General features: G+C 58.6%; 2 protein-coding genes across 5 annotated transcripts in view; both read right to left on the bottom strand.

The window, feature by feature from the left end:
• The window catches only part of ENG (endoglin), a 31,676-nt gene extending 31,230 nt beyond the window's left edge, over positions 1-446 (bottom strand). For both annotated transcript variants that reach the window (XM_044264834.1, XM_044264835.1), the window contains exon 1: positions 317-446. In XM_044264834.1, the coding sequence (XP_044120769.1) occupies positions 317-383 (67 nt within the window). In that variant the 5' untranslated portion in view covers positions 384-446. The remainder of the gene's footprint in view (positions 1-316) is intronic.
• Positions 447-9,725: 9,279 nt separating this feature from the next.
• AK1 (adenylate kinase 1) lies at positions 9,726-18,293 on the bottom strand. Of its 3 annotated transcripts, none has more exons than XM_044264833.1 (8): positions 18,215-18,293; positions 15,532-15,637; positions 15,350-15,390; positions 13,757-13,792; positions 13,412-13,575; positions 12,549-12,665; positions 10,215-10,406; positions 9,726-9,964 (listed from the first exon to the last, which is right to left on the bottom strand). In XM_044264833.1, exons 3-8 carry the CDS (start codon positions 15,354-15,356, stop codon positions 9,896-9,898), a joined length of 585 nt encoding a protein of 194 aa, XP_044120768.1. In that variant the 5' UTR covers positions 15,357-15,390; positions 15,532-15,637; positions 18,215-18,293; the 3' UTR covers positions 9,726-9,895. The 3 variants fall into 3 exon arrangements, with proteins under 3 accessions (XP_044120768.1, XP_044120767.1, XP_044120765.1); XM_044264832.1 differs by having other exon boundaries at positions 15,546-15,637; XM_044264830.1 differs by lacking the exons at positions 15,350-15,390; positions 15,532-15,637; positions 18,215-18,293 and adding an exon at positions 14,095-14,186.
• Positions 18,294-19,769: the final 1,476 nt, after the last annotated feature.

The raw sequence follows: 19,769 nt of genomic DNA, 5'->3' as shown, positions 1-19,769 counted from the left end.
CCAGGGCTGCACAGCACTCTAGGACATGGGCTTCCTGGGGAGAAACTGGACAGAGCTAGGAGGGCAGACGCCAGAGGCCGGGGCTGAGGCAAATAACTCACACCCGTTTGCTTGAGACGGTTAGGGCCAAAAGTTCTTTGTCTTGTCAAACCGGGAGGGTTGGTCACCCTATGGTGTCCACACTGGGCTGTCCAGACCCCCTAGGACAGCCCCACTGGGCATAAGGTCAGGACCAGGTTAGAGGCTGGGGACACTTGGGGCCGAATCTCACCGCCACCCCCGCCACCCCCCCACCCCAGGGTCCCTGGACACCTACTTGTGGGCCTGAGGCTGCAGACGGCCAGCAGCAGGGCGACGACCGGGGGCAGTGTGCGGCGGTCCATGCTGTCCACCAAGGGCTCTGTGCGCTGGGCCTTATCCGGTGTCCAGGGGCAGGGCTGCGGGCGGGCTTGGGGGCCGGCGTGGGCGCGAACAGGGACCCAAGGGGAACAGGCGGCCGGAGCGACGGCGTCCCTGCTCCAGCCTTCTGAGGTGGCGGCCGAGGGGTCAGGAGAAGTGGGCACAGGGGCGCAGGGCCGGGCCGGGGGTCGCTGGCCGAAGGGTGAGCGGGGAGGGGGTGCCGGGCTCCTGCGGATGGCGGCTGTGGCAGCAGTCCTGGCCTGGGGATGCGGATGGAGGCTGGGGTATGACCGGCAGCGGTGGGGAGCTCCCGGCTCATCCAGCCCGGCCCGGGGAGGCAGGAAATGCGCTTCCTTAGAGAAGGGGCTGGCCCAGGCAGCCTGCCAGGCGGGGAGAGGAAGTGCCACGGCTTTGTCGCTGGGTGGGGGGCCCTGTGTGGGGGGGAGGCAGCTGGGTGGGAGGGCCCAGGCTCCAGGCTCGGCTCCCCACGCACCCCACTCTCCCATCCCACCCTCTCCAGGGCCAGCTGGTGAGGCTCATCTGGCAGCCCCCCGGGGGCAGCTGAAAACAATCACCCTAACAAGGAGCCCTTTTAGAGGCCCTGACCAAGGAGGCTCAGCTGGAGCTCATAGACCCTTGAACTCGGTTGTTCCCATTTTGCAGATGAGAAAACAGAGGCCTGGTGCAGTGAGATAACTGGTCCCCAAAGATGGTGGAGTTGGGATTCGAACAGGTGTCATGGGGCACCAAAAGTGGCTTATGTAAGCCTGACACTGGCTCGTCATTCCTTGCTCTGCAGGCAGGGAAACTGAGGCCCGGGATAGGGAAAGAACACTCCCAAGTGGCAGCTGGGGCTGAGCTCTCAGGGCCCAGGGAGAGCAGGGGAACATCAGGTCTGCTTCCTCCATGGGTGGAAAATCCTCCAGGGAAAAGAGACAGCCCCAAATGAAAGTGCAACTCTCTAACGGTCTTTCCGAAGTCAGGTGGCCCTGGGTTCAAAGCCCTGCTCTCCTTGTTCTGAGCTACAAGTCCTCAAGCAAGGTTCCACAACATTCGGTCACCGTGTTTGTAAAGAGGGCACAATGGTGCCTTCCTGGCCAGGCTGCTGTGAGATCTGGGGAGGTCTGCTATGGCGCTGAACTTGGCCCTGGCATGGGAAACACTCCCACCGTCCGTGCTCCCTCAGCCTGGGAGACAATGGCCGAACTGTCCCTTGTTCATTCTGTAAACAGTAAGTGCCAACTGTGTGCCCACCGTGGTGTTGGTCCCGAAGTAGCACCTAGGGTCAGGCCAAGGGAGCTCAGAGGAAGCAGCCTAAGCTGCCTGGTGTCTGAAGGACAGGGTGAGGTGGGGGGAGGCATAGAAGTGGGTAAAGAAGGTCCCTTGGGCAGGGGACCAGCCCCAGCGAAGGTGGGGAGGCAGGAAGTAGTCGGACCACTGTGGGACATGCAGGGGGTGTGCTGGGGACAAGAAGCCTGGAGGGGCAGACTCTCGCCTGGCTCTGGAGGGACACCTAGAATGAAGGCCAGGTGCTATCGTGGAGGGTTCTGGAGAAGAAGGGGCTGGCTTTGAGAAGACAGATCATGTTATGTGCTGGTAGGACCCACAGACAGGATGGAGCCAGGAGGCCCTTCCCTTTATCCTTGTCCTGGGTCACAGATGGAGTAATAGAGGCCCAGGGAGAGAGGAGAAGGCAGGAGCCCTGCGTGCCTCTGGAGGGAACGGAGCACAAGTATGTTTGTCTGTGCAGGAGCTGAGAAGGGGTGGGAAGGGCGGTCGTGGCTTCTTGGGTGGGGATTGGGGGAAGGTTCGCTGCTCAGCCCTGGAGCTGCCTGGCCAGGCATGGATGTGGGGTCAAGGGAGACCCCCTCCACCAAGCAGGAAGGCTGTGATGGGGAGGAGGGGGCCATCGTGGGAGGAGTAGCCCCTCGGCCTGTTCCCATGGGCGCAGAGATGGGGAGGTGGGTGCCCCCAGTCCGAGGGCAGGGATGACGGAGGGGGCTGTGAGGCTTCCCCCAAGGCCCTCAGAACAGGGTCTGTACCCCAGGGACAGTTAATCCAGCCCCTGGGGCTGAACTCCCCAGTGCACCAGGCCCCGCCCTAGGCGGTCCCCTTATCAGCTCTGGATCCTCACAGCCACCCCTGGAGGCCAGTGATGTTAAACCATTTACAGAGGAGGAACCCAAGACTCCCTGAAGTTTATGTGACCCCCACCCCGCCCCCAGTGGGAAAGCAGAGACCTCAGGGCCATGTGGCTCCAAGCTCTCCTCCTTTTCTGCTAACTGTGGAGAAGACCCATGTCACCGTGGCTGTGGGTGTCACAGGGTAAGGGGAATCCAGGGCCAGAGCAGGAACCCCATGGGAGGCTTGCCCCAAAACTTCCTCCTTCCCACTTCCCCCCAGGCTGCACAATCGATCCCCAGGCACGTTCTAAACCAGACCCACTGGATTCTCTAGAAAGCAGGAGAAGCTACAGGCAGACCCATGGAAGAACTTTCAGGAAACTTCCAGGGGATAGAAAGACCTACAGGCAGTTAAAGGAGGGCCTGGAGCCCTGACTCCGGAGACCTTGTGGCGGATGGAAGAGACTGGGACCCCCCAGCTGTGGAGACGAGGTCACCTGCCCCCGCCCCCAACACCCTAGCCTGTGTGAGGTCCTGCTGTGTGAGTCTCTCCACTGACTAGATGCCCCTCAAGGGGGACTTTGACACGTCTGCACCGCTGCGGCCCCAGCACAGAGCCCAGGACGCTTCGGCCTTAAGATCTATTTATTGAAAGCACGAAGTACCCAGGAAGATAAGGCAGGGGTGGGGGCCATGGAGGTCACAGGGAAACTGAGGTACAAAGAAGCAGGTCTTACTCCTCTTCCCCAGTAGAAGAGACCAGTCCTCCACTGGGTCGCCTGTCCCTGGGAAGCTTGATGGTCTTATCGTCTCACAGCAGGGGACAGACCTTGGGTTAGCCATCTTCCATCTCCATCTCGATGGACACGTCTGCGGCGTCTCATCCCCCTCAGCCCTGCACAGATCACAGGGAGTGGGAGGGAAAGGGGTTTCATTTCTCTGGGTCTTTCCCTGCAGAATCAGTGCAAATCAGTAGCCTCCCTCCACTGAAGGCCACAGTCCTGACCAGGCCCTCTCCGGGCCAAGGGTGGTCATGGCCCACACTGCTCTCCCTTGTGGTTTCCCCAACACCACCCCCTCCCCCGCTTCGTCCACACCTGGGTAAACAGACCCTTCATTAAATTCTCAAATTATCCCAACGGAACGTGCCATCTGTTTCCTGCTGGGGCTCTGACTGATACAAATGTTTTCAGGTGCCGCCTCGCCACACGCCAAGGAGACATGTGGCCAATGGCCAGGTCCCTGTGCCACGACCCCACAGTGGGCAGGTGCACAAATTCTGCTCCTTCCTCCTCCTGACTGGCTGGGAAGGCCAGGGCTGCAGGAAGGGACAGAGCACGTCTACCCTGGCCACTAGCCACAGGAGGAATTTTAGGCAGTCCCCGGGGAGCCCCCCAGGCGGCTGTCTGTCTCCAGCACCGGCCTGGAGCCAAGGGCTGCTGAGGACATCAGGGCCAAACCCACAAGGACAACGGAGAAAGTGGGTACATGGGGAAGAGAGCACGGGAGTGGGAGCCAGGGTATCTAGGCTCTGTCTCAGACAGCCTTAGGCAAGACCTTTCTACGTGCTGGATCTTATCTTTCTTCATCGGCACCATGGGAGGACAGCCTGCTGGCCTGGAGAAGCTTGAAGCCCAGGAAAAGAATTGGAATCACTTCACCATTGACAAGCTTGTCCAGCCCCATGCCAGGTGCCAACTTACAGCCACCTACTGGGCTGAGACTGTCATGGGTCCATTTTACAGTACAAGAAACTGAGACTCAAGGGTGCACAACAGGTCTGGGGAGAAGCAGAGGGTAATTCAGGTCTGGCCCGTATTTCCTCCTTTAGCTTCCAGAACATTCCGTGTTGTTGTTCTTCCCACCTCCCTGGTCACCTTATCTGCCTCCTTACTCATTCCTCCTCATCCTCCCAGGCTTGACCCCTGGGCCTCTTCCCTTCTCTGTTTACCCTCATACCCAGGTCAGGTTTTCGCAAACCTTTGGGACCATGACCTTGTGTCCCAGCATGAACCTGGGACTCAGGCTCAAACAATCACAGTGTTTTGTGAACACATATACCCTTACGATGTGTATCCATCTCGTCTCATTTCCTTTCAAATACGGATCACAAGCCGCTCTATCGGTTTCATCACCCACGGCGGGTCTCAGCCATAAAATATGATGCCTTAGCTCCCTGCTACTCCAAATGTGGTCTTAGCATCTCCCGAGAGCTTCTCTTCGGCCCTGCCCCAGACCTGCTGACTCAGAACCTGCATTTTATCAAGACCCCCAGGGCATCCGTGTGCACATTAATTTTGACAAGTGCTGTTCTGGGTGCCCTCTCCAGACAAATGGCTTTAAGTGCCATCTACGGATACTGATGGCTCCCAGCTTTCTACTCTCCCCCTGATTCCAGGCTCCTGGGTGTAACATAAGCAGCTCAGGCTTCATGGGACCAGCACCATGTTCTGTCCCTTCTGTGCCAACTGCTCCCGCCTCAGTGTCTCCTTCTCAGACCGTGACAGACCCCTCCTCTCATCGCTCAAGCCTTGAGGCTGACCTCAACTCCCATACCCCTCCTCCAATCTACACGAGAATCTTGTCAGCGGCTTTCCAAGTTTTCCAGTGTTTGTGAGGTTCCCACCCACCGCCCAGCTACCACCCTGGTCACCAGCACATCCCCTAGAATATTGTAGTCACCTCCTTAGGGAGTTCCCTTGCTGCCACCCTTCTCCCAGCCCATTTGGCACACAGTAAAGGGGGTGGCTGTTGAAGTTAAGCCAAGTTTCATCCCTCCTGCTCAGCACCTATCTTGGGTCAACATCTTGTTCGGTATAAAAGCCAAAGCCCCTCAAATGGCCAGCGAGGCTTCCCCTGTCCCCTCTCCAACCTCGTCTTTTGCTCTGTTCCCCCTTGCTCCCCACACTACAGCCACACTGGCCTCCTTGCTGTTCCTGGAATGTGCCAAGTCCAAACTCACCTCAGGGCCTTTGCACTTGCTATTCCCACTTCCTGAAACACTCTCCCCCTAGATAACCACAGGGCTTTAAGTCACCATGCAAAGTCGCAGGGCCAGTGAGGACTTGGCTGACCATTGCATTTAAAATAGGCCCCTCCCCACACCACCAATTGGTCTCCATCTGACACATTCTATATAGTTTTTTTTTTTTGGTCTGTCTCCCTCTCTAGAACAGAAGTTCCATGAGAACAAAGATCCTGCTTTGCTGCCCCAACCCCATCACTTCAAACAGCACCTGGCCTGTGAGAGGTATTTGAGAATTCGGTCAGTATAAATGTTAGCAGCTCAAGATTGCACAGGTTGTGATTCTGAGGCCTCAGAGTGTGAGTGTTGGAGGCATGCTAAGCCAAGGACAGGGCCTCTGATGAGAGGGAATGATTCCCCAAGGGCACCTGGTGGTCACCAGGTTAGTGGTCCCTCCAGGCTCTGCTCTGTTCTCGTTCCCCAAGGACAGGCCTAGGTACCCGCTGCCTCCCAAATGTTGACCTTTTTGCTGAAACCCACTCCCCACGGTGCAAAGAATCCATGAGGACCACCCAGGAGACACAAGATTCCACTGGGTTAGGATTCTAGAACCTCTATGTCGTAAGGCTCGAAGTTCATAGAAAGAAAGCTGAGGGCTGCAAAGGGGAGAGACTTGCCCAGCACTCCATGAACCATGGAGGGCAACAGTGGCAGGGAGACCCTGCACTAGAACCCTAGGAAGAGGGCAGAAGCTGGAGAGGGAGGTGAGGGTCTAGCCCCGTGCCCCTGCCTTGCTGTGTGCCCTGAGGCAAGTCACACAACCTCTCTGGGTCAGCTTCGCCCGTGAGGAAGCCCTGTGCTCACAGACTGCACATGCGCAGTAGGGCCCTGGCCCGCACCCCTCAGAAGCCCCCCCACTGCGGAGCCGCCAGGCCTTCCTGTTTACTCGAGGCCCCTCTCCAGGCTGGGAGGCGGCAGCCTTGGCCTCCTCTGCTCCCTGCTTCCTTCCTCTCCCACTTCAGCGCCTCCGGCCAGGCCCTCAGGGCCCTCGAGGCCAAGACTTAGGGGCGCAGTCCGTTGGAGGGGGGGCATCTGAGGCCACCACCCCCGCAGAGCACTCTCTCTCTCTCTGAGACCCTGAGGTCTCTGGCTGGTCAGAATGTTCCGGCAACTTTGGGATAAGCCTTTGCCTGGAGCATCGCTAGAGACGTCAAGAGTGTGACAATTGGGATGGGCTCCTGCCTGGTCCCAATGCCACGCCCACCTCCCAGCCCACCTCCCAGCCCACACGAGTGAGCGGAGGAGCAGGCGTTGGCTGACCCCAGAGACTCCCCCTCCTCCCCACTCCCAGGAGCTAGGCATCTGCTGAGCGGGCTCTCCCTGAGCTACCCAAAGTGTGGGCCGGGGACCAGCAGCCCAGCCTCAGCGGCCAGGGCAGCTCTGCTGAAGCAGCATCAGCTTTTTACGCAGGCCTTGCGTGCCCTGGTAGGCCGGACACGCCGCAGCTCTGGCCCCCTGCCTGGTTTAAAGGCCTTCCTGAGCCTCACTTCTTAGGTGTTCTTGCCCCACAGGCTGAGCCTGAATCCATGAAGCCGTTACAAATAACTTCCAGTTCACAAGAAATTTAGAGGAGACAGGAGCAAGTTGGACGACATCAGGAGGAAGCAAAGGGTGAATCTGGAAGTTTTCTGCAAGACAGCTGTCACAACAAAGATTCTAAGGTTGAAAGAGATCTGACAGATATCACAACCAAGGGGGGGGGTGGCTATGATCCTGGGTTGTACCCTGATTTGAACAAAGACACATTTGGGGGACAATTGGGCAAAATTGCCTGTGGGCTGATTATTATAAATTATGAAATTAGTGTTTAACTTAGTGTTATGGAAACTCTGAGTTGTGGTTTTGAAGGTAGGTGTCCTTATTTCATAGAATCCTACTTGAGGGGTGAAGTTTTTTTCTTCATATCTGTAATTTACTGTAAATACTTGGTCAAGACCAAAAAAATAATGAAGGACATACAGGGAAATGACAGCAGTTACTAAATGTCGGCTGATGGGGGTTCATTCTATTATTTCCTCTAATTTCAGTTTGAAATTTTTCATTAAAGTTTAGGTTCTCATTAAAGAAACTTTCTTCTTTTATTTCTTTTTAATTAGAGAGAGAGAGAGTATGGTGGGGGGAGTGGGGGAAATGTGGAGGGGCAGAGGGAGAGGGAAAGAGAGAGAGAATCCTCAAGCAGGCTCCCCACTGAGTGCTGAGCCTGAAGCAAGGCCCTGAGATCATGACCTGAGCCGAGATCAAGATTCAGATGCTTAACCCACTGAGCCACCCAGGTGGCCTGCCCCCCATTGCCCCAAGAAAAACGGTCTTTCTGAACCTCCCATTGCCCTTAGGAAAGAGACTAGATACTTGGGTCGGCACTCAAGGCCCCACAAATCTGGCCCCTCTAGGCTTGTCTCTTGTCCCTGCACCCCTTCTCACCTGTATTCTATCCAACAGGCCTCTGTGGCTCTGCAGAGCTGTTCCCTCGACCCTTCCATGACCTCTGTCACGGTGACGTGAACTCCTAGGCCCCCCTCCAGAGCTCCACCTCAAGGAACCGGCTGCACGAAGGAGACCCTCGAAGGAAGGTCTGTGATGGCAAGGTTGGGGTGGAGGTTACGGGACCTTTTACATTTCTGTGTTTCAGTTGTTTTTTGTTTTTTCAAGTTTCCAACTTGTTTATTTAAGTGGACAAGGTGATTCTGTGGTGAACAGGAGTTTGGGTCAGCCTTAGGTTCTCGTTAAACTGGGACACACCTGAAATGATGATGCTATAATTGAAAAAAAAAATAAGGATTATGAAGATACTCTTGTCAGGTGATTTCTCCCACTCTGTGGTCTTTGGCGTGTCTTCCCTGCTCGTCCTCACGCTGGTCTGGACAACCCTGAGCTGGAAGGGGTAGGGGTGTGTGTGTGTGTGTGTGTGTGTGTGTGTGTGTTAGCCCGCTTGGACGGAAGTGACACAGAGACCCAGAGGTGGAAGGTCACAGAGCCATTGAGACTCCCCAGCCACACCGCAGCTGGCCTGGGGAACAGAGACCAGGGGCAGAGGCCTTACCCGTGCACCCACCCAGCCCGCAAGGCTTATTCCCCCACGATGCCTGCCTTCTCCTATCTCCCCTGTGCTCTCACTTATTTGTTCTGTGTTCTTCTTTCAATAGACTCACTTTTATAACTTAAATATGTTTATTTTAAAGGAAACTTTAAATAACTAATGTAGATGGAAAACCAGCCACACTTGCTGTAAATGAAGGGGGACACAGCTTGGGCACAATCAGCCCCTCGTGGGGTCTTGTTCCAGCCAGGTGTGGCTGCTGTAGGTCCTCCTGGCTCTAAAGGGCGTCAGCTGGGGCTGGGACAGGTGTTAAGGACACATGAGCACCAAGTTGAGCCTTTTGCGGTGATGAGGTCACAGTGGAAGAACGGGAAAGGCAAGATGGTTCTCCCCCGGGGATCCTGGGGCACCCTCCCCAAAGCACCCCAGCCCTGCTCATGTCCAAGGCTGCTCTGGTCTCAGCTCCCACGGCCACAGTGACTGCTGGCCTCACACCCCTGTTCAGCATGTTCTCGTCCTCACATTGAGGAGCGGGGGCTACAGGGGGCATAGACCCTGACTCAGATTTGGAAATGGGCTCAGACAAGGCAGCTGGTGACCTGTCCAGGGACGTATGGTGGGAAGTCTTCCACATTTCACCTCCTCAGGGAGGGAGTGCTGAACAATCTCGATGCCCTTGCCAGACCCTCAGAGTTTCTTGTACCCAGAAGCCAACTCCTTGCCCACCCAGAGAGCTCATGTTTGCCCTCCCGTTGCCCAGGAAGACCCTCCACCGCCAACCCAGCCCATGACCTTGCTGCACACAGGTCCCAGTGGCATGAAGCACAGAAAACATGCTCAGAGCGATGAGGGTTCAGGGCCAAGGCTGCCCAGCGAGGATTGGGAGGAACCCAGGTCGGGGCTCAGCTGTGCCTGACTGTTAGTCCCCAAGAGCAAGCATCCTGCCTCAGTCACCCTGGAGCCCCAGGCCCGGCATGGCCTGAGTGAGGAAGGGCCCCGGGTCTTCCCGTGGTGCTAGGGAAAGGCAGCTGGCCAAGGTGGGCTGAGGGGCCGGAGGAGGACTGGGAGGGTGAGGGGCTAGGAGAGGCCATACCACGTGGATCAACTCCAGTGAAAGCAAAGAAAAAGGAATAAAACCGAATGTCCTTGGAAATTCCTTTAGTGGTTGGCTGTCCACGAAAACAGGATAAAGTGGCTTCCTCTGTCTGCAGTCCAGCCAGGCAGGGTGGAGGCGCTGAGCTCGGGCAGGGGACAGCCTCAGTCAGGACAGGGGTGGGGCGGGGCTCGGCCGGAGAAGGGGCTCCAGGGCTGCTACTTGAGGGCGTCCAGATGGGTGCAGACTTGGGAGAAGACACTGTCCACGGAGCCCTCGGCATTGACCTGCGGGGAGACGGCCGGAAGGGCGGAGATGATGGGGAGGGCCGGGTGGGCCCCACCGAGGTACAGGCTCACTTCTCCAGAGACCTGGCCTTGCTCTCTAAGCCCAACCACAGGGACCACAGCCAATCACGGAGCCAGTGGGGAAACCAAGGCCTGGAGAGGAGGTCTGACCTAAGGTCACTGGAATTTTGGCCACCCCTGGCAAAAACCCCAGTTTCCTAGGGCGACCCACGGCCTGCAGGGGGCGCACCTTGCGTACGATACCACGTTTCTCATAAAAGGCGATGACAGGCTCTGTGGCCTTGTAGTAGGTCTCTAGCCGCTTCTTGATGGTCTCCTCATTGTCATCCACTCGCCCGCTGGTCTCCCCGCGCTTCAGGAGCCGCTGGGTCATGGTCTCGGGGCCTGCGTCCACATACAGCAGCAGCGTGGGCTGTCCGATCTGCGGGCGGAGGGCACTCATAGGAGCCCCATTCCTGCCCCACTGGGGCCACCTCCTTCCCCTCCTCCCCAGTCAGAAGCCCCACCTGAGACCCACTCAGACCTCCAAGCCCTTCCCCAAGGCAGCCTGAGGGACCTTCCAGAAGCCGCTCCCCTGCTCCCCACGTCTCCCATGGCTCCCCCGTGCCCTCAGAAGAGGGCCTCCCGCCCTCCTCCTCTCATGTTTCCCACTCCTTCGCTCTCCTTCCTTCGGCCACACTGACTATGGTCTGGGCTCTCGTCAGCCTCCTCCCATGCCAGGCCTTTGCTCATGCCAGGAACCCTTACCCTCAATACCAAGTGCTGGCCTTCGGATTCGAACAAAAATCTCATTCCTCTGGGGCAGTCTGCCCAGATGCCACCCCCACCATCATCCCCAGTGCCAACACCCTCTTCAGTGCCCTCTCCATCTTCGCCCAGAATATGTCAGGAGGCCTCTGGTTATTTCCTCGCTGTCCCCCTCCCCAGCCAGGCGAGGAGCCCCTGAGGGCAGCGAGACACCTGTCTGACAGAGCGGGGCTGGACCAGAACCTGACAAGCTGGAGGGATGGCGGGCTGCTGAGCTCGGGGCGGACGGGGGGCGGTTTCTGAACAGTGTCCCTGTCATTGGAATGAAGCTTTCCTCCACGGCAAAGGGCGAAAAGGAACAAGGCTGACCTGTCCTCCTTCCACGAGGCCCTGATGCCCCCTGGTGTCCAGATCTGAGAAGACCAGATGCCTGGACCCCTGGAGGCCATGGCGGGTCTGGGCCCTGTGCTGGGTCCGCTGCCCTCAGTGGAGCCCACAACAGCCCCAGGAGGGAAGGAGACTTTTAATAATCTCATTTTCCAGATGTGGCCCTGAGGGTTGGAGGCGATGTCACGCAGCTGGTACGTGTGGGTTATGACAGTACGTGCTTTGAGGCTGCCGAGCACCTGACCACAGTGTCCATGGCCCAGGCCACTTCCGTTTCAAAGACAGAGAAACTGAGGCCCAGAGCAGGGTAGAAGCTTTCTTGAGGTCCTGCAGGCACTTCAAGGTTGGAACATGGAATGTCCTTCCTCTGGACGAGGCTCAAAGCTACGGGAGCCCAACGACAGCCCCAGCCTCACAGGCTTGGGAAGTGAGGGTTGGGGGGTCTGGTTCCACCCCAGCCCATTGGGATGCCTGGTCCTGCCCACGAGGTTGGGAAGGAGTCCCTCTGCCAAGAAGCCCTGCTGGAGCCAGCCCTACCCCTTGCTGCACCCCTCCTCCCTGCAGCCCTGTTTCCCTAGTACGACCTGTGACCCCAGAGGTATGGAGCTGTGTGTGTGTGTGTGTGTGTGTGTTCACACATGCACATCCCTGTGTATAAGCGTGCGATGTCCACAGGCGTGCATTGCATGAGTGTGTATATGTGCATTGTCAGATGTGTATGCACATGTGTGTGCTTTGTATGTGCAGACATATACATGTGCTTGTATGCCTATGTGCGTGTGTTTGGGAGAGCTGCCCCCTGCCTGGCCTTCCCGCTGGGCGTCTGTTTCGGGCAGCTAGGAGCCAGCATCTTGAGGTCTACTTTTTCCAGCTAGACTCCCCGTGGCCCGTGGAAGGAGACTGGACTCCCCGGCCTCGAGGCCTCCAGCTAGGCCTGAACCCCCTCTGCCACATCAATCCTGGTTGCCCTGCCCCCTAGATTCTGTTCTCCCCACACCAACCTGACCCTTCCAGTCCTGTCTGTCCTGCTCCCTTTGACTACAGGTTTCAAGGTGCCAAGCCCCACTTTGGAAGGCTACATTCTCTCTAATCGCATTCTGCTCCTTAAGCTGCCAATGGTGCCATTTTGCAAATGGGGACACTGATGAGGTTCAAGGAGGCAGAATGATTGGCCCAAGGTCTGTTGAGCTAGAACCTGAGCCCAGGTTTGTGAGCTCCCCAGCCTGTGCTTCGTCTCCTTCTAGACTTTTCTTCTAGACTTCTAGGAAGACTTCTGCAAACTCTTCCCCAGTGTTTCTCCTTACCCCTCCCTCACCCCAACCCACAATCAGTCTCTTTCTCTCTGTCCAAAACTCTGGCCATCACAGCAGCCTCTGCCTGGCCACCCCACACTCCAGCCCCCAAATGCACCCAGCGGGTTGTACCTTACCCTCCGCTCAAACTCCTCTCCCTGCTGTACCTCCCGAGGGTAGCCGTCGATCAGGAAGCCTTTGGAGGTATCTACCTTGGCCACCATGGCATCTCGAAGCATGTCCAGTACTGTCTCCTGGGGGCACAGGCAAAGATGGAGGGGTCGTGAGCTCCTCTCTGCGCTCCTTCTTCCAGGCCTCTGCCCTAATCAAGGTGTTCTAAACAAGCCTCCCTCTCCAGGAAGCCTCCTTTGAATGTGAAGACTTGGCCAGGTTGATGAAGCCCTTCATCCATCCACCCATCCATTCATTCAGTAAGACTGACTCAGACCCTCCTCCCAGCCAGCTCTAGTCCAGGGCCCTGAGGACACCACTGGGAACAAAGCAGACCTTCCTCAAGCAGCTCATGGTGCGGTGAGGTTAATTTAGCAGTTTCCAAGCATGACAGGTTGAATGGGCCAAGAAGGAGGCCTTCTGGAGCTATAAAATGGTGGGGAGGGGGATCTAAGCTCAAATCTGTGGAGCCAGGGAGGTCTGAGCTGAGGAGGAAAGAACATTCCAGGCAGGAAGAATCTGATGAGATTGACAGGACGGAGAGGCCAGAGCAGCTGGAAGGTAACTGCAGGGATGGTGGGGGGTGGGGGGTGGGGGAGTTGAGTGCGTGGTGTGAGGCTGAAGGGATTAGCAGGGGCAGGGGTCCTAGGGGGTCTAGAAGCTCCAGGAGCTTTTAGAAGGAATTCCCTGCCAAAGGAAATGGGGACCAGAGCCAGGGGTGTTTGGAGCCAGGGAGGTTCAAGGCAGCCCTTTTAGGACATCATGGGTTTGCTGGTGGGGGACCCCCCTTGGGGCCACCACTATCTCCCACCCCACCGGGTCCACTCACCAGCGGCACCAGCTGCCCCTTCTCCATGATCTCCGACAGCATCTTGCCCCTGGCCGAGCCCGAGCTGACCTCGGCCCGCAGGAGGTCCCCGGTGGAGAGGTGGGTGTAGCCGTACTTCTGGACAATCTTCTCACACTGGGTGCCCTTCCCCGAGCCGGGCCCTCCTGCAAGCGCCCACCCATTCAGAAACCCCGCGAGACGGGGCCACCGCCGCCAGCCGAGGACTTGACCGCGCCACCCTGCGGAGGAGGGCAGAGCCCCGGGGGCAGCCCCAGCCCCAGGCTCCCAGCAACGCCTGTGGAGAGCCTCCCTGCTGGCTGCCCGGCCCGCCTGCCTCGGACTCACCCACCACAAAGATGATCTTGGTTTTCTTCAGCTTCTCTGGGGGACAGAAAAGGGGGGCAGAGTTCAGGGACTCGCTTGACAAAGAGCTGAAGCTCCCTCTGCGGCCCCCAGCCGGTGCCGGGGCCTCACAGGGGGAGACCCAGCTCAGGCTCCTGCCGGAGCAACCAGTGACAGGCGGAGTCCAGCTCAGCGGTCAGGGCGGAGAGGCTGTTCCAGGCAAAGGCCTGGGGACGCCAGACTCGGCCCAGGCTGAGGACAACTCTAAGGGGGCTCGGATGCCAACCCTCACAGACCCTCCCCGGCAGGGGGTGGGTGGCCGCTGGGCAGCAGCGGGTCACCTTTGGCCTTTGAGTCTTCCGTGGCATGGCGGGTTCCCGAGCAGCAGGTCCCCATGGTCTCGTTCTCCCGAGTCCCCTACCCTTCCTCTCCCAGCCCCCGGGGCCTGCCCATTGCCCGCCTTCCCTGGGCAGTACGAGTTCGGAGTTGGCAACCACAACATATGTTGCCCTGGAGACAGTTGCCAGGGAAAAGGGCTGCGGTGGGCACGGAGAGCCCTCGCCCAGAGAGGGAGGCGAACTCATGCTCCAGCCTCGGCCTTGCCAGCCCTCAGAACTCAGCAAGACCACAGCCTCACCACACAAGGGAAACTGAGGCCGAGGGAGGCAGGGGCCTGCTCTGAGGATGCCAAACCTACAGCTGGAACCCGGGCCCTCTTCCCAGGCTGCCCAGCCTTCCCCTCTTCTCAGGGAAGTAGGCCCTCCTGGTGTCACCTTAGAGGAGTCCCCACTTCTCTCCGGCTCTCTGTTCCTCCCCACTGAGCAAGGCTTGGCAGCTCCCAGGGGCCCTGTGGCCCTGAGGCTGGAGGCCTACAGGAGCTGTCAGAGGAACAGCTTCTCCTGCGGGCTCCCATCCACGGCCTGCCCAGTGCCTGGTACGATGTGGAGGTGGGGGAGCCCACAGCCCAGGGGCTGCTGGTTTTGGGGGCCCGAGCGGTAGAAGGGCGACTGCCGGCTCAGAGAGCAGCAGCAGGCTCCTTTAAGAGCGGCCCAGACAGAGGCACAAGGCCAAGGACTGGGCGGTGATACTTCCAGGAGGCGGGCCAGCCAGGCTCTCTGCTGGCCACACGCCTCCCTCCAGGTCCGGGCCCAAAGCAGGCCAGGAGGGCCCAAGCTAACCTCAAGACCCACCCCCCTCTGGACCACAGAGAAACTGAGTCCCACAGAGGGGTTGGACCTTGCCTCATCCTCGTTAGGCTTGGCATTTACACACTTGGGGCCTCTCCCCAGGGCTAGCCTCCCCTTGCCAGCACCCACCCTTTCTAGAAAGAGGCAGGGATTCAGCTCTATAAATACCAGCGTAGGAGGTGAGTTCTGGGGCCCTCAGGAGCCTCAAGGAGGCCTCCTCGCTTCTAAAATTAATCGTGGAGCTGGCAGATCCCGTGAGACACCCGAGGAGGGTGCTGGAGGCTCCCAGACAGGCCCCTCTGGCAGCCCCTCCTCCAACCCTTCCCAGAAGGTCTCCTGAAAGTGCAACCCCTTAAGAGACGGGCACACTGAGGCCCAGACAGCGAACAGCAAAGAAGAGCCTTGGTACCTTCCATCCTGCTGAGGTCCCGGGAGCCGAGTTAGCACACACTGCAAGACAAGGGCACAAGTGGGGCAGGTGAGGGGGCCTTCCCTGCCCCCCGCCCCCCCTTCTGCCCAGCCACACGGTATGTGCCAGGCCCTGAGGCTCCCAAGGGTACAGGGCAGGGAGGGCCCCGAAGGTTGAGTGACCTTGGGAAAGTCACCTTTCCTCGGTGTACTTCCGCTGTTACAAAAGGGCAGCAACGCCCTCCTGTCCACCTCTCCCCGCCGAAGGAGCCAGGTGGCGAGGACAATCCTGAGGGACAGAAACAGTGGCGTCAGCAATGGCTGAGCTGCTCCCCTTGCAAGTCCCAGAAAACAGGCGTCTGCCCAGCACCTTGGAGACGCTCCCCAGGGCTGGGAGGAAAGTTCCATGGAGGCTGGAGGTGGGAAGAGGGACTTGAGCTTCGTCCTCAGCCAGGAAGGGGTTGGGACAAGGATGCTCAAAGGGACACAGAGGCCTGAGGGGGAGGAAGCTGCAGGAGTTACTCAAGGGACACGGTGCTGTACAGTTTTCATATGGGGGGGGTCCCCAGCCTCTCACCCCTTGACATGACCCCTGTCCCCTCATCCTTGTGGATCTCGCTCTACCACCTGCCTTCCCTTCAGATGTTGAGTGAACCCCACCTCCTCCCAGGAACCCTACTCTGCTTCAACCTCTCCTTCCACCTAGAATTGTCACCTCCACACCCACCTGCCCTCCCCAAAGCCACCAGGGACCATCACAGGCACTCTTGCCTTGACTCTTGATGCCCAGCCCTCAGGCGGCACTCACCCTGCCTGGCATGCCCCCAACCCCAGGCCCCTCACGCCACCCTCACGATGCTGGCTTCAGGTCCCCAGGACCCCTGTCTCTCCCCAGCCACCTCCAGCCTCCCTCCCCAGCCCCATAAGTCTACAATCCCTAGAGGGGCCTGGAATCCCCATAGAATTTCCCATGCCCCCAGTTCCACACCCTGTTGCCCAGCCAGAGACCCCAGTCTCCGTGAACACCCTTCTCCCACACCCCACTTCCCCCTGCACACACACATCCCAACTGTCTCTCCAGCCTGTGGGCTCACCACCACTTCCTTGTTGCAAACAGGGCACCTGGCCACTGCCCCAGCCTCCCATGGGTCTCCCAAACTCCATACCCCACCAGGCAATCCGCAGGATTCTCTCCAATAAGCATCAGACCACATCACTCACCTGCTTAAAACCCTTCCACACGTGGCCCCTTAGCTTCCAAGATAAAGCCTGAGCCCCTAACATGGATGACAGAGTCCAACAGCCTGGCCCCTTCCCCCCTCTGCAGCCTTAACAGCCATCACTTGAACTGCTTGGAGCCTCCTCACCCACCATGACCGTGTCCCACCTGCGGGCCCTGGCTTCTGTGGTTGCACCTGAGGCCTGGATGCCTTTCCCCAGGTGCTGCTGGCTAGGACTCGGTTCAGGAGTCACCTCCTTCAGGAAGTCTTCCTGGACTCTGCCCTCCCTCCCACACTGGCAGGTGCCTCCTTTGAACGCCCCCAGCATCGCACACACCACACAGTACTGGACCCCTCTGTTGTACCCCCAGCCTGTGTGTCCCGCTGCACTTGGCCTGGCCGCCGGCTGAGCACAGGGCTGGGGGCCTCGTGCCATGCTCATAGCCATCTTGGAAGGATTCTGAGGCTTGGAGAGGACAAGAGACTTGCTCCAGAGCTCCGCTGGGGTCAACCTTGGCCTGCATCTTCTGTTGCTTTTAGGCCTGGCACCCAGTGGGTCTCTAAGCAGCTTTGCTGACTGTCCCGCTGCTCGTGGGGCATGAGTTATAGCCTCTTTCCTGCTGAGTGTGCTCAAGGAAGGGTAGGAGCCACCAGTGCCCCAGGCAGCTGGTTAGGGAGGAGGAGGGTCCCCGGGCAGGGAGAGCCTGAGGTGACATCCTGCGGAGTGGCCTCCCACCCACCTAGCCCTGCCTCCTCCCAGTAACCTAAGCCCCTCTGTCCTGCTGGCACCTGCCACTTCCTTGGTCCAAAATAACTTGGGTCGTGAGGAGGCCTCATGGAGGCCAGGGGTCCAGGACGGAGTTGGGTTACCAGCTTAGCACCCAGGCCTTATAAGGCCCCTGGGTCAAGGCTGTAGCAACTCCTCTTGTGACCGGGGGGTCTGCCCAGGGGCCCCGGGGGAACTGAGGCCCAGAGCAACAATCACTTAAGGGTTCATCACTCAGCTGTGTGACCTTGGGCGGCTGGTGGCCCCTCTCTGGGCCTGCACCCCCCAGGCCCTGTCCTGCTGAGGCTGGAGAGTCCTGAGTGGATATCTGAGCAGTGCTCAGAAAAAAGTCCCAAGTGTTGGCCCCGGGGCTCCCTTAGAGCCCCCTTCCTTTCAGGAGGCTGGGCCGGGGGGGCCAAACAACCAGGGGGCTTCCTGTCCCCCCAGCACTCAAAATGACATGGCAGGATAGCTCCTCCAATCTCATAGGTGGCCCCCACCAGGTCCTCCAGGCAGAGCGTCAGGCCACAGCCCCCTTCCCTGGGCCCCAGCTGGGACGTGCCAAGGGCAGGAACCTGGAGCCCCAGCACCAGGAGTGCCAGCCTGGACAAAAGGGTGACTGTTTAGGACGCTAGGAGGGGCTGCAACACACATCCCTGGACTCGGCCACGCACAGGGTGGCAAAAATTAGCCGGAGCAGAGCCTGGGAAGAACAGACAGGCGGATCCACACGATCACACCCACCCATACAAACACACAGCCGCACAAACCCTTAGGATGCCCCAACACACACAGACCCGCGGCCCCAGGCGCGCGCCGCTCCCCCATCCCCCGCAGAGGCGCCCCCCGCGCCCGGACATGCACGCGGGCACACACTGACCTGGGGGAGGGGTGCGGCGGGCGCCGGGGCCAGTGGTGCCCTGCCCGTCCTCGCCGGCCGCCCGCAAAGGCGACTATTTATAAGGCTGTCAGCAGCGCGCAGCATGCCGGGAGCCGGCGCTCCGCGAGGGCAGGGAGGGAGGGAAGGAGGGAGGGAGAGCAGACCGGGAGGGAGGGGGGCCTGGACCGGGTGAGCCCCGATGGGAAGCCAGAGCAAGGCCGCCGCTCCCCGCCCCCACCCCGGGCCGTGCATCCCCAGGTGGCTGGGCCTGCCCTGCCGGGTTTTCTCCGGCCTTGCCTGATCTCCCGCGTGCCCGCATCACAGCAGGGGGACAGGACCGCGTTTCCCTGCCTGACAGCTGGGGAAACTGAGACCCAGAGCGAAGAGGCCCTTTGCACAAAATCCCACGGCAAATTGCTGGCAGAGAGAGGCCAGACCGTGGCGGGTAGATTCTGGGGGCTTTGCCAGACCAGTCCCCCGACCCCTCCTCAGGTCATGAGGGTCCCTTGGGCCGTGACCCACCTGGAACTCCTCCTCTCCTGTTATAAGGAGCCCCAGAACGCCTCTGGGACTGAAACTGTCTCAGGACCGTGAGGACCATCCAGGTACCCCTTTCCCGGCTAGTGGTTGTGCAGAAGATTTTTAAAAAATCAGCTCTGCCTCTATTAAACTGCCAGGCAGCCCCCAGGAGATGAGCCCAAGGTTGTGGGATGTTCTTTTTTTTTTTTTTTTTTAATTTATTTATTTTTTAAAAGATTTTATTTATTCATTTGACAGACAGAGATCACAAGTAGGCGGAGAGGCAGGCAGAGAGGTGGAAGTAGGCTCCACGCTAAGCAGAGAGCCCGATGAAGGGCTCAATGCGATGCGGGGCTCAATGCGGGGCTCAATCTCAGGACCCCGGGATCATGACCTGAGCTGAAGGCAGAGGCCTTAACCCACTGAGCCACCCAGGCACCCCGATGTGGGATGTTCTGAATGCTGAATAGGATGTGGGTACCCAGGATGCGGGGGGGGGGGGTGACAATCCTGAAGAACAGAACAGCTCCCATGAATGAGCACTCACTGTGAAAGTGAGGGTCACACCTGTTAAATGGACCTCCCCAGCCTGAACCTGCGTAGAACCTCTGACCGTGAAATCTTGTTGGGGAACAAAAACTTCATCTAATTTTTGACACAGGGACCTCTGAACTATTGAACTGGACAGGGGCATATGATGGAACACAGAGCTGCTGTACCCCCACTCTTTTTTTTTTTTTTTCCTACAGATTTTATTTATTTGACAGAGAGAGAGCAAGCAAAAGCAGGGGAAGCAGGAGAGGGAGAAACAGGCCCCCGCCAAGCAGGGATCAGGCATCATGACCTGAGCCAAAGGCAGACGCTTCTCCCACTGAGACCCCCAGGTGCCCCTGAACTCCCATTCTGGATAAAAATTGCTGATTTTCCTGGTAATTGTCATAATGTACTAGAAACCTGACAAACCGTAAACTGTCATTCTCTCTTCCAATCACGATGTTTGGGAAACAATTTGTGTGGTCTTCCCAATACTTCCGCA

This window comes from Neovison vison, chromosome 9 (assembly GCF_020171115.1).
Source record: "Neovison vison isolate M4711 chromosome 9, ASM_NN_V1, whole genome shotgun sequence".
Lineage (NCBI taxonomy): Eukaryota > Metazoa > Chordata > Mammalia > Carnivora > Mustelidae > Neogale > Neogale vison.
Note: the sequence above shows the minus strand (reverse complement) of the source record. Positions and strands in the feature narration are given on the sequence as shown.